This window comes from Rhipicephalus microplus, chromosome 7, assembly GCF_043290135.1.
Source record: "Rhipicephalus microplus isolate Deutch F79 chromosome 7, USDA_Rmic, whole genome shotgun sequence".
NCBI classification, from domain to species: Eukaryota; Metazoa; Arthropoda; class Arachnida; order Ixodida; family Ixodidae; genus Rhipicephalus; species Rhipicephalus microplus.
Genome location: NC_134706.1, coordinates 86011295 through 86025847, shown reverse-complemented (window position 1 = coordinate 86025847; position 14553 = coordinate 86011295). Strand labels below are relative to the sequence as shown.

General features: G+C 43.6%; 1 protein-coding gene across 4 annotated transcripts in view; it reads right to left on the bottom strand.

Moving 5' to 3' along the window:
• Positions 1–14553, bottom strand: part of snama (something that sticks like glue) — a 154488-nt gene that overhangs the window by 35491 nt on the left and 104444 nt on the right. For all 4 annotated transcript variants that reach the window (XM_037431400.2, XM_037431404.2, XM_037431401.2 and 1 more), the window contains exons 5-9: positions 10448–10486; positions 5448–5536; positions 4960–5062; positions 1719–1837; positions 157–326 (exon numbers count right to left, since the gene is read on the bottom strand). In XM_037431400.2, coding sequence (XP_037287297.2) covers positions 157–326; positions 1719–1837; positions 4960–5062; positions 5448–5536; positions 10448–10486 — 520 coding nt within the window. The remainder of the gene's footprint in view (positions 1–156; positions 327–1718; positions 1838–4959; positions 5063–5447; positions 5537–10447; positions 10487–14553) is intronic.

The following is a 14553-nucleotide window of genomic DNA, read 5'->3' as shown; positions in this document are numbered from 1 at the left end:
GCAAGTAGCACTACTACATATTTTTCTATACACGTTTTTTAAAGATAAGAATTCTGCAGTATCACACCTTTCCTCCGTGAGCGCTTCCCGTTCCTAAAGACGGATGTTACAAATGCCACAGACCAAACAACCAAGCCGGCAAAGTGCCCAACTCACACTCATCGCAGAAGCTGTTGCCGCAGCAGGGGATGAGCACGGCGTCCTGCAACAGGTCGTGGCAGATCATGCAGAGTAGCTCGTCGGGCAGTTGCGGCTCCTGCACGGGCTCCGGTGTGGCTTCCCGCACAAAGGGAGGCTTCTCCTTCTTGACCTCCTTATAGGCCTGGCTGCACACACGAGCATGCAAGCCGGTTATGGTGGACCGTCAAAGCAGACCACATCTACGTGACAACCCACTGTGAAAAGGGAACACTCGAATGAGCCTCTTTCATATTGCTAGCCCTCTAACGGCTAGTGGTTGTGGAAGGATTACGCTAGCACTAGTCGGTTTAAGGGGTCAATAACCATCAATTACCACTAGTGTTATGCTAGTCTGAGCAACTATATTTTAGTGGCGAAGCTCCTTAAGGCGTGGGTCTGTCTATCCCTTGTATGTATGTAATAGTACGTAGCCACCGGTGGCACATACCCGCTCTAGAGCAGGTATGTGCCACAGGGGATGCGAAATGGGAGATGGCGGTACTTAGAGCATTCACTAGATATGATGCATGGACGGATGAACAGACAGACTAGCAGACCTACGGATGGACGCACAGATGGTTGCGCGGACGGATGGAAGCAAGAACCAACGGACGGACGGAAGCACAGACGGGCTGACGGATGATTCGCCCCATTCATCACCATTCACTCCGGGGATATGCTGTGATTTTTTGCACGACAGCCAAATACGGAAAACCTGTACACGTAAGTGTTCCCTTTAACAGTGGACACATCTGCACATACCAAGCCGGTTTACATTGAATTATCCCTTACACTAAATTTCCGAACATTTTAATGTTACAATGATAATGAATAGCAAGAATTCAATGTTTAAACAACGATTAGCAGCAACTGCTACTGCATCAAACTTCAGTGCACATAGAAGAGGCACTGCAAAAGTTGTCTTTCTTGCCGTGTACGCTTGCCGCCATGCGCTAGGGCTATAACACAAAGGGCAGCAGACAAGCGCGCACACGAGAAGATGCCTGCTAAAGCAGCGCGTCTACCTCTCGTGCAGGCCTGTGTGCATATGCCCGGTGGTGGGCGAGTGCCAGGCGAACGCAAGCTACCGAGAGAGGGGGCTGTCACGGGCATCCAATGATAATCGGCGAAACACTGTGACGTGCATGAGCAAGACACGAGGGGGAGGCACTGTCCGGGAATCTTCAGACATGTGTCTCCGTGCACAGAAAACCGACACGCGGGCCGCGCCAGACAAAAAGACCTGGCAGTGAAACCATGTCGACCATGTTCCAGAAGTTAGAGCCGCGTGCGGTCAGCACTCACGTAAGCTGAAAAACGAGGCACCAAAGAGAAGGGAGCGCTCGATTCTCACTGAATATCTAGAACGATAGTACCAGGAAGTGGTAAAAAACGGAAACATATCAACGAGATTCTACTGTACCTACAGAAAATTTCGACACGACTGACATGGCATCAGATTTGACATGTAACGCTTAGTGGGATATAACCTTGCCCGAACCGCGACAATGAGCGCAGTAAAACAAGACAACACTCACTGGTCAATCAGTGGCACAGCGAATTCACCCGTGCTCGTGAGAAGCGCCCCCTTGTGATCGGGACCATCCACAGTCACCATGAAGCTGCGTGGAATGCCCGTGCTCCGCTTCACCTCAACCTGGAAAACAAGAATATACCAGAAGTTTGCAATGAGAATGAAAGTGCAGGAATGCGAGAAAAGCCATTGCAATCCTTTGTCACCGCACTCTATTTCCCATGGTCACACTTTAACAAATGAATTCTGTAGCATCCATTAAAGACTAAATAATTATTTTTCTCTTTTATGTTCACGTAGGTCTAAATAAATGTGCATTTGGTCAATGTGGCACACACTCCATATGAGAAAACGAAGTACACCCAAACCTCGTAATAACGAAGTTGAAGGTGAGCCATAATTATTTCATTATATCCATTATTTCGTTATATCGATTATAACAGTTTGTGGCAATGCATGCTCAGGTGGGCACACGTATAAGCATGCAAAGAAGGAAACCGCCTCGCCGCCCAATATACTGCTACGTGACCACAGCCACGGAAAATAAACTCAGTCGAATCTCATCAATTTGAACTTTCGAGTAATTCGAACTCACACTGAGGTCCCGTCAAAGCTATGTGTATTCCAATGGGCAAAAACGCCCTGTAGTTCGAACGTGCAAGCACTCGCGACGGTTAATTCGAACATACCGCGCTCCGAAAATGCTTTCAGCACCATGCCCAATTCTGCGGTGGCACCTCTCAACGCTGCGCGCGAAGAAGGAAAAAAAGAAAAGGCAAGAAAAGGCAAGAAAAGACTGTGGCGGATCGTTTGCTCTCTCTCAAATGCCAATCTGCGACGTGCCTGTGCCACACTTCTCTCTTTTCCGTCTCTACACGTAGAGACCCTTCGCCTTTCAAGGCCGCGCGCGAAGAGAGAGAGAGGAAAAAAAAAGCTGGCACGGAGAGTCCTCTTTTCTCAGTGCAGAGGGTAGCAGCCATGGTAGCAGCAGAGATGCAGTCATTGGCGTCGCGAGAGGGAAATCGCTTTGCACCGCGGCGATGCTTCTCAGTCATGTGACTCGCTGAGCGCTTCCTCAATCCTCTCCGCTGGCTGTGTGAGGAGGACGGCTCTCTTGGCCATGCGGGGCGTGGCTGTAAGGTTGGCGCTGGAGTTGTGAAAGAGCGGCGCCGAACGAGCGTCGAACTCCGCAGAAAACGATATACTTAGCACATTACGGTCTTTTTTTTTTTATAGACTATTTGATAGACTAATTTAGTTCTTTATATACATTTGTCGGCCAATACTACTTCGTTACAACGAGGTTTAAAATGCATGGTTCTCTATAGAGCTTTTAAGAAAAATTTCATTTACTTCATTATAACCATGATTTCGTTATATCTTGTTATGTTATAACGAAGTTTGAGTGTATATGAGTGCTTAGGATAGATTGTAGAGAGCACAGAAACATGATAAAATGGCGAATTGGTATCTCTTATATTGCCACTGAAACTGAACTTTCAGACCAGGAACGATAGCCAAACACCTATTGCAGTAGCTTGTTCCACACGAAGAGTAGGCTATTCTGCAAAGCAACGGGGGAGGCATCATAACTGGCTGGAAATTCCAATTAAAACAAGACATCTATGGCATTTGCATTTCAGTAAACAGCAAGTTTACTGGAAGTGAAGACCCATCTCTGTCACATATCTTTCGAAGCTGTTTCCATGCACCTGCGCTAAATAAAAAGTTTGCACAGCACCTGGCACATGTAGCCTAATTACAATGGCCACATGTGCAACTTATGACTGCCACTTGTCGCACTTAACGGAAAGTCAACAAACTAGTGCAACATGGTGTGTCACTTGTTTGATGATTGTGCGACAGATTGCACCTTCCATTTACGTTAAGCCTTTCATATAAATTGAGCCTGCTCATACTGCTAGTGGCTAAAGCTACTTGGATCAAGTACTGTATTTACTCGCATAATCCTCGCACTTTTTTTGACGGAAAACCAATGCAAAGTTGCGGGGTGCGAGAATTACGCGGAGAAAACTTTCCACGAAAACTTACAGAGCGAAAAAGAAAACGAAGTGGATGCAGATCGGGATTCTCACACCAGCAACTAACAGCAAGCTTTGAGAAGTACTAATTAAAATTTACCTAAACAATAAAAGCAGAGGTTCAACACAAGGCAAGATTTATTTAAGACACAAAAAATGCAAGCAAATAGGCGAGAATTAGAATACCATACGCAAAACTTATGGGCGATGCAGGCGTAGCGACAGCGTTCGTCACTCAAAAGGAGCCCTCAAAAAGTAAGCGTAGGATGTCAGTATTGGGCTGATGGCTATTTAACAATATCACCCGCAATTTCCTTCTGAAGAAATAAAGTTTACCATCAATCCCAGTCTTAGGCACACGGCAGGCCCAACGCGTCTCACGGCAGGCCCAACGCGCCTTGCGAACACAAAACTCGTCTACTTTGAAGGGCCAACTGGCGGCCCTGTTGCCGTTGTTTAGTGCATGATCAATCACTTTCAACTTGAAAGCAGCCGTGTAGCTTCAGTATCACTCCATAACGTGACAAGATTACCAACACAACATACAAAACACGCCGCAACGCGCACTTGCTGCTTTGGCTTGGCTTTAATTGGATTGAATCTGTGTGTGATAATAGTATGCTTTTTATGCTTAGGAGATGGCGTTAGATGGCGCGCGCTATCATCATCAACGGTTGGAGCGAGCAGACGACATTACTGCGGCAATTTTCGGGGGTGCAATAATTACTCGAGGGAAAAAAAAAATCGTATTTTTGTTGGGCGATGTGGGGGGTGGGTGAATTATGCGAGTGTGAGGATTACGTGAGTAAATACGGTACCATGATTGGTAGGTGCTGACAGAGTGGCAACTAAATGGTGCAATGCAGCACTAAAAACACACAACGGATGGAACACACAACGAATGGAACACAAACGGTGGTGAGTGCCGACTAACACTCTCAGAGGGTCTCAATACAGGCACGTCACAAATGTGCCCATACAGACTGCAAAATCTTCTATTATGTGTATTCCACGACCAATAGAAAGAAGTAGCCCACCGAAAACCCCACTAACATCCCGAGGTAGTCACTTGGTGCGAAGACAAAAAGTTGTTGCGCACGGCAGTGACAGTGCCGTGCACAAGTAGTATGCCGACACCAGTATGTCGTCGTTTTGAGTTCCGTCCGTCAAGCCCTACAAAATGGTCATGGAGTCTTTTCTCACATTATTGGTGGGGCAATTCTTGATCCAGTGGCCAGTTTTGCCGCACCGGAAGCAGGTGTAGTTCGGAGGCAGGGGTCCTGTCATGCTGCGGCTCTTCACGTACCTGCACAGAATCATACGTTGATGCCTTCACAAGAGTGCTGCAACGTTTCTACTTATAAAGATCAAGCACAGTCGAAGTCAGCAAATCAACCAAAACACTATGGATGTAGGCGCATGGATGTAGGCACTAGGGATGTAGGCACTCCTGTCTAATTCTTGTGTGAAACCACCACAGTCAAAAGCTACGGCTGCCACACCTTACAAAGGTTCTTTAAATCTTGCAATAATGATGATAATGATCTATGATGTTTTATGGCACAAGGAAACCTTGCAGTCTCACATGCGTTTCTCTGAGCCACTATGAGCATCTGCCCACCACAAAAGTTTAAAATTTTGAAAAGAAAAAAAAAAAAAAACAGGAGGAATGTGGCAATACGGCCACTCACTTGGAAGGGTCGTACTCCTGGGACGACTGAGACATCATGGCCTTGATTTTGTCATCCTCACTGGCTGTGGAGTTGGCCAGATCCGCAGTCTGAGCAAGCCGATGCGACAGGGTGCCAGGAAAAGGAGAGAGGGAAAAAAGGAAAAGACAGACAAAGGCGAGCAAGTATTAGTCTATCGGACCAAGTGCAAGTCAAAATCGGGACAGCAGACCGAAGCCTGCGTCTCGATCACTACTCCACCCTGTGACGACAGGACCAAAACCAGTGGCGACAGCGTTCTGCTCGTGACCAAAGATGACGGCATTGAACAGTCGGCATGTCAAGCGGGCACACAAATGACTTGGCATAGGATTTTACCTGCAGATTACCCTAACAAATCAAGGTGTGAACCCTCCAACTTTCATTTTAATCTCATGGAAAAAAATGTGATAGCTGCAGATACAGGTGCTCGATCTTTGTAAATCAATAAAATAGTAGGTGATTAATTACTGTACATAGGTGCGTGTTTACGTCAAACCTGTTGAATAAACAGCCGCTTCTAAGTAAGTACTCTGCCTGTTCTTTCTTAGGTCTTTTTTTTTACTTTTTGTGCTCCAATGAAGTTCTTGGCCATCAACCCCGCTAGTCTATCTTTATCTTGCACACCAGTCAGTGCATTAGTGTAAACAATATGCACAAAAACATGTCAATTCCTTTCCTTGTCAAAGCATTGTGTTACAAAAGGTTACGATAATTAGATTTAATGTTGAGAAAAAAGCAAGACATGAACAGTAAACAATTAACAGTGAGCATAAAGAAGAAGAATGTTCATACAACAGCAACAGAGGTTTGCACTTATGCTTTCCTGCATTAATAATATCAACCCATGTTTCCCATATTCATTTCTCACATTCAATTTCATGCCCCATAGCTACGGATAGAACAGTGATGGTGCACTGAAGGCTCAGCAACCTTCAAAGGCCAAACGGCACTCTACACTTTATGACTCATCAGGGACCACCAATGAAAAAGAGTTCATTTGCAGATGCATTCAGCACTGCTCTTGGTGCCAGTACAGAGTCAAATGTAGGTAGCATGTTCCTACCAAGCTTTTTCGAGTGGAAAATTGTGCATTTTTGCAACTATGCTGTCCCTTATAGGTGCCCTTAATGTGAGTTTACGTACAGATTTGTTCCCAGAATTCTAGGACACCTTTATTACGAATATTGTATATAATGAACAAATCTTTACTTAAAATCAAACTTCAGTATAAGCAAGGTAAAAAAAAAAAACATTAGAGGTAACATACATCATTATGCAACAATAATGCACACTGAATTTTAAATAAATAAAGAATTGGGTGCAACAAGCCCTGTATGAATACCAATGCCCAAAGTTCAAGTTTACTACACAGAAAGATGTCACAAAGTGCACTCAGCCAAATTTAATGTCACTCATGATCACTTATCATTTATGGTAAATTTTTTCGGGAGAACAGGAGCACTCTAAAAGCACGCTGAAAGTGCTCTCTTCAGAGCCGCCGTGTTTCAGTGGCCGAACAGGTGTAGAAGCACTGTCACTTATGGGCAGAGCGAGTATGCTTTTGCTGCTCCGAGAGCAGGCAGGAGCAGTTTGTAGTGCTCTCTCCTGAAAGTGGAGTAGGTGCAGTACGAGACACGTGACTTAAGCGTCACATTCTCTGCATTGGTTTTAATTTTGCTTTAGCCGACAAGCACAGAGGTAATGGCAGCCACCCAAGTAGTTTGATTTTGTGATGATGATGGCTAGAAAGTGTACATAGCTACTTTTGCTCAAAGCGTCACCGCACAAACTTGCTATGTCACTGCGAGTCAGGATAACGGCAAAATGCAAAATGTCACTAAAAAATATCCCCCAGATTTCTCCGCTGCCCCAAACAGAATGCCGGCGTTTCGAATGTTTGAAACGTATTTTTGTCCTCAGTCTCCTGCTTTCCAGAAGCTGGCCCTGCTCTCGGTGCTCTGCCCCTACTCCTCCACTTAACGACGCCTCTATTACTGCTCTCTCAATGGAATTCACCATTAACTCATTGCAGCAGAATGCCATCATTACAAATCAATAAAGAAAACTGTGTAGATACAGTCATTTTGATACTTCAGATACTGAGTGAATGCTACTATCACAATCTTATACCAGGTCATCCTTAAGTGCGGTTGTTATAAATACAGACTTCACATGACTTCCATGTGACACGCCATAACAAAGATTCTACTGCACCTCGAATCAAGGTAAAGAAAAGAATATGAGCTGGAGATGACAAACCACAGCTAAACCTAATGTAGCAGGTTTCAATTGTTAAAAGGGGTTGAGACATCAAATTTGTGGCTTGTTCATCTTTCGTTTCAAACGTTCATTTATCGAGGAATCATGGTTACACGCTTGAACATTCACATAATCCAAGTACAGTCGACTCTCGTCAATTCAAACTCGAAGAGACCTCTGAATTTTATTTGAATTATCAAGAGTTCTCAGATAGCTGACACTGGGTCAGGTGACACCACACATTATGATTAAGCATTGATTTCATCGCATTTAAAAATGTTTCAAGTGTTTTTAAACCCAGCTGCACACAATGAAGAGAAAGCAGAGGTGTATGGTCTACAAGTTCATTGGCCAGTTACTGCTGATCAGACCTTTTAAATAAATTGTGAAATGCTAATTGCTTGTTTGCTATGGGTATGTGCCTTCAGCACAAAGCTCTCTACACCAGTTGAGAAGCATCACGGTTTACCACGCGTGTGCTTTGTTTCAAACACTTGTTTACTAGCAAAGCCTTTTTCTTTGAAGCCTGAGGTGCTCATTTTTCATTTTTAGACTGTTAGGATTATATAAGCACACAAATTTTTAAACAGTAGTGGGAAAGCAGCAAATATTTTCTAGTATAGAACTGCAAAAAGTATGAATTAACCAAATGATGGAGTTTACATTAAGAGGCTTTTAAAAATAGATTGAAAGAATAGAGGGCCAAACAAAAAATTGAATTTTGTTTGCATTAACCGAAAGTATTAATTATCAGACATTGAATTGTCAAGTGTCTACTATATTTAATATAGCCTTATTTATGTGAACGACGTTTGCTTTCAGTTTTGGGGCACAAAGTCGAACAGTGAAGTCCCTGTCTAGGAACCACAACAATGTGAGCTAATGTGAAGTTACAAAGCTGTGACACACACCACACTGCATGGGTCGTTCTCACACATGCATGCAGACAACTGCCAGGATAGTCGCAACACTTGCTAAAATTCTCAAATAGAGAGTATAAGCAATTGATTGATTGATATGTGGAATTTAACATCCCAAAACCACCATATGATTATGAGACGTCGTAGTGGAGGGCTTTGGAAATTTCGACCACCTGGGGTTCTTTAACGTGCACCCAAATCTGAGCACACGGGCCTACAGCATTTCCGCCTCCATCGAAAACGCAGCTGCTGCAGCCGTGATTCGATCCCGCGACCTGCGGGTCAGCAGCCGAGTACCTTAGCCACTAGACCTCCGCACGGGGATGAGAACATCAGCAAGTGTGATATCCTGGTACATGCAGAGATGTTTGCAGAATACCGGGTTACCAGAATAATGAATCAACACCTAGTGACAGTTGGAGCAATCACAATTAACGAGAAGTTCATGTTTTCAATGAGTGTCCTTGACAAAAAAATGTTCTTTATTTGAAATTATGCCGCTGCCGAGAGTTCACACAGTGTAGAAGTGGAATACACGTTTCTGCAATAGTAATTTTGTGCTTGCCTGGTTCATTTTAGCGACACCAGATGGCCTCGCCTATTCAGCCTCTCACTTTATGGCTACAGTTACCCAGTACAATGACAATGCCGAGAAGTGTGCAAATTGAAATTCTCCAATGTCTTCACAAGCTCATGAAGACATGAAGAACTTTTTAAAATGCCAGCAGGTATTGCTAGTTCAGCCAAGCGCCGAGAAAAACAAGATAATGGGTTCCCAGCTAATACTCTCTAGGCTTGCACAGGGCTGCGAGTCGCTGCTCACTGCACGTCATTCTAATGTGATATGACATCTTTAAAACTTTCATTTCACTTCCAAAAAACAATGATGTTGGTATCAATAAAGCTAGAACACATTGTAAGTGAATTAAAATACATTTGAAATGTTTCCTGTGTCCAACACTTCGTGAGGAGTAATTTTGCACACAAGGAAAGCCTACAGCAGGCTTTCTACAGCCTCGAAATTTGGTGTCTCAACCCTTTTAAGACAATCATTCATTTCACTACACGCAGACCAAACTTTTTATACCCATGAAATCACACCAGCCATGAATTAATGCATCATTTTGAATTTGTTTCGTGGAAGACCTGGAAACTGTCCTTCTTTCTTATTTTATATACACTAAAACCTTATTATTACAAAGTTGCATCTTACACGAAAAATGAGTTCTATGTATCCAAAAAATCATAAAGGTATATTCCTAACACTGTACCCATTGCAAAACCATTTTTCATTCCCTTCACTACAACCGATATTTTATTTTATCCATGTTTATTTATATCAAGGCTTGAATGTATCAAGACATGCTAGGCTGAACACATATCAATGTGCCATTCTTGTTTTGTCAAATTGTCACTAGGGTACTCAGACTTGGGTGCAATCAAAAGAACGAAATTCTGTTTACTCACGCAGTGAATTAACCTTCACGAGTGGGGCATCACTTGACACATCAATTCCGTGGCAGAAAACAGTGAGCCAGATTACCACTCGGACGTTAGAAAAATGCTTTTTAGAACCCGTGTTCCATGTCGAAGCGAAGTGTACCATTAGCGATATTAGCTTAAAACACATACAAAGAAAGCTTGAGCTTTGTGTAAAACACAGCGGCTTTGAAAAAAAAAAAACTGGCTTCTTTCAGATTGGCAGATCCAAAATGTTTGCGCCCACAAACACTCAGTGCCGTGCCCGCCAAAATGCTACAAAAAAAACACTTGCATTTTATGAGACAGACAGGCACTCACCTTGGCTAGCTTCTCATAATTACGACCAGGAGAACTAGTCTGCTTTGAGAAAGGGAGGCAAAAAGATGACATGGGTTAGATAAAACGATCACAGCTTCCGACACAGCATCTCTGAAGAAGGCAAGCGAGGGTAGACCCTGATGACTTGTCCACGCCTAAAGCCCCCGCTCGCCTTGCTTGAAAAGGCTGCAGGTCAAATCGTGCCTTTTTCATTTTCAAAGATTGCACTGAACAATTCAGACCCAGGACAAAATGCATCACCCACCATCTTTATCCAGTAATCAAGAAATATTTTATGCAGGCTTTACTTATGCAAGACATCTTGCTATATTATTGCAGAATGAACAAATGCAGGGGGCCCTGCCAATACATAGATAACCTGCAGTGTCCACCCAGAAAAGAAACTATCCAATAAAATATATAAACACTGCATTGCCAATTTTTTTATCAGTTGCTGTAAATCAATAAAAAAACTATGAGGGCTTGAAGCTATGGACAAGATCAAATGAAAAACTGATTCAGCTTGTTGCAGTTTTGTGGTAGTAGATTCAAGGTGATAATACAGCAAGTGCTGTTCACTAACAACTTCACTTCTCGGATTTAGAGAAGTGTGGTGCAGCCTACTATGGCAGCAAGCCTTTGACCCTAGTGCCTGATTATGGTTTCTGCAAATGCAGCAGAATGTTGGCTACTGGCATTTAAAAGCATGCTGGTACATTCCTCTAGAATGGGTGTACACTGCAGATGTGATTGAGTGGTACAGCGTCTGCCGCCGATTCGGGAGGTGCAGCCGAACCCTTTTATAACAGACGTGAAACTGGAAGTTTTTTCTGTCTCTTACAAAAGGTGTCTCTTATAAACAGGCCATCAAATTCTCATTTTCTGACCAACCCCTATTTTAAAAGTAGGTGCACTGGTGTCTCATATCTATTTGTCTGTTACATCAGCGTCTCTTATATAGGGGATCCAGCTGTACTAGGCTTGATTCCCGCTGTCGCAAGGCATTAAGAGATTTTTATATCGAGAGGAAAGGCACCCTAATCTGGTGCTTGGTGGTTGGGTACTCGTAGCTCTATACAATAATAATAGCTGGCATTTCATGAACCCAAACACCGATATGACTATGAGGGACACCGTAGTGGAGGGCTCTGAAAATTTGGACCATCTGGTGCTCTTCAACATGCAGTGACATCACACAGTGCATGGTCCAAACCTTTTTCGCCTCCACTAAAATGAGAGTGCCACAGCCGGAATCAAACCAGCGACCTTCAGGTCAGCAGCAGAGCACTGTAGCCACTGACACAGAGCGGCGGATGTGGGAACTCGCACCTCGAGCTTGGTTTCATGTTCAATACCTGTGCGTGTGTTCGACGTAACGTTATATTGAAGTTACACAATGTACGAGTTCCTGCAGGCATACCCCTAGTCTATCTTTACATCACCCATCTTTAGAGCTGAAGGTCTTGTTTTAGCAGCAAACGGTATTTGTCAGTTGAAAACAGAAACAGCTGCCAGCTTACATAAATGCATCTGTAAGCATCAGGAGCAGCTAGCAACATCAGTGTGCACCGGGCTCACCTTCGGGAAGCAAAGGCTTGTCACAATACCCCCCTCTTCCTACTATGTCAATATATGGGGCTGACTTATTCTCTCCCACCCCCCCTCCTCTTGTGCATACCTATGTGGCCAGCAAGCTTGTAGTACTGTTCTAGATGCCAGTGGCTAACACACCACCATAATCACATCTACGAAGTGCCTTATCAGGCACTTGGGTTAAGCTTAATAAAGGCACTGCCTACTTAAGAATTTGCTGAAACTACTTCAATTCAGCTCTTCAACAATGCACACAAAAGTCAAGACTAAGAATAGCTTCAGAGTAGATACTATCACAACAGTGGCATGCACTGGGCTAACCTGTAAGGGGGAAAAAAAATGTTTCTAGCATAGTGTATCAAAACAGGGTTACAATAATGAGAATAAAGTATTGCTGTGATGTGCTGAAAATATGTGCTCGCATCTAGTCACAGGCACCTTGTTTTGAAAGGACCAACATAATTTTAAATTTGTGCTCAGATGCAAAAAAAATTTATTCTCTATCTGCAGTATACGTGCTAAACAAGATTGGCCAAACTGATAACAGCCATAGCAACAACCGGAAAGGTGAAAAAATGAAGTCTCGATGCCTGCAAAGCTATGCGGAAAATATTAGGGCAACTGGACTTCACAAAATAAAGGGTAATTCGAGCACTACTACTTTCCTCTCTGGCCCAAGTTTTCTGGCTCACAGATACAATGTAACAGATTGACCTGGCATATAGAGAAGCCCACAAGTGCCATGTATGCTACCATGTCAAAGGGGCCATGACACCCAATTTTCTATCATAATCTGTGTTATGTAGGTTAATTTTTGTTCGTTCATAAACAAGCTGGCGAAACTTCAGTGCATTTAATCGAGCGTCTAATTTATAATCAAACGTTTCTAAAGCACGCATGCTGCCAGAGAGCCGGGCTGCACGGTGCACTCGCAAGCAGTGACGCAACAAGCGGTTAGCTATGCCAGTGTCAGCATACCAGAAAGTGATATTGGTCCGTGGTCCATTGCACATGAAATTGAGATAACTTGGCTTTTTCCAGCTTGGCACCGAAATGAAACGATTTTCAGATAGTAAAACTTACTAAAACACTACAGCTCTGCTTCTTCCAGCTCATGACGTCACATGTGTCATGGCAAAATGGTGGTCACCGGCAGTGGCCAGAGTTTATGGCCGGCAACTACTATGCCTTGTTTTGCACTGAAATATTAATTCATGGCACGCTTTTTATATCTTTATAGGCTAGGCATGAGAGACCATCTACTTCTAGTCTTTGCTGAAAACCACGAATATGGTGTCAGGGCCCCTTTAAGCTGAAAAAAACTGACGAAAACATCGATATTCTACTCGAAAGATGGCTGTTTTGTTAAATAGTTAATTTCACATATTTAACAGTTGCCTGTATTTTTGATGGATTGTCAGCACGTGGCGGCTGCTTGCAAGCGCGAGCCATCGCATCACAATCGCCATTGCGCATGCAGGGCGCACATATTCCTGTCCTGCTCTTTCCTTTCTTCATTCCACTCTTCCCCTTCCACAAAAGTGTTGATGCTTTGCCCCAGCCAGGAGCATTTTTTGCTACCAGTGCTGTTCATAATCGTTCTGCGAACCATAGAGGGAGCAAAGCGGATCGTGAGACGTTGGCGGCAGCTGGCACTGTTGGCTGGCTCGTTTCAGGTGCATGTGACCTTACTTTCTCTAGTGCGAGAAAAACGCATTAAATACATTACTTTCCTGCAGTTTCTGCCTGAAATGAATGCTGTTTCAATCCATTTCAACATCCAACTTTTCAACTAGGCTGAAATCTTGGAGGCAAAAAATTTTGTTCGGTATCCCTTTAAGCCTGCACATGAACACATACACTCGCTTTTGTACTGTTATAGTAGCTGCATTCCTCAAAATGTCACTGACCTCTGAATTAACTAGCACATTCATTGCCAGGTTCGTGTAACTTGGACTTCACATGCCTGTAATGTCCCTGGCTGTGGTGTGCCTATTTTTGAGATACCTTCAAGGTGCCTACTGTTGCGCTCCAGCTCACCTATCAGCTACAAGTGAAGATTTTAAATGTGAAGTGCGCCCATGTGCTTCAAGATCGTGCTTTCTGATGTGAAGAGCACAACACGGCCTCTGTAACGTGCTGTGCAGGGATTACGCGAGTGCCAATGCAGGCTCTCAACATTCTGGGTTATTCTATATTTGTTTTAGAGCACCGACAATATTTCCGAGTTTTTACCCAAGCATTAAAGCTGGCACTTTACTCAAACGTTGAGAAAATGTTCATGTTGCCAAACTAGGCTTTTTAACATGGTCGAAGATACTTCTAGTTTCCCATAAATAATACAAAGTTGGTGGCTGAAATTCAAATTGAAAACCAAGTGTTAACTACACAGCAAAAGGCCTTCACAACCTACCTAATCAAAACTCTCGACAAAAGTGTGGTATATTTTACTACTGCTTACACAAAATCAAGCCCCCACCCCCCAGGTTCCTCCAGAAAGAAAGCTAGAAAAC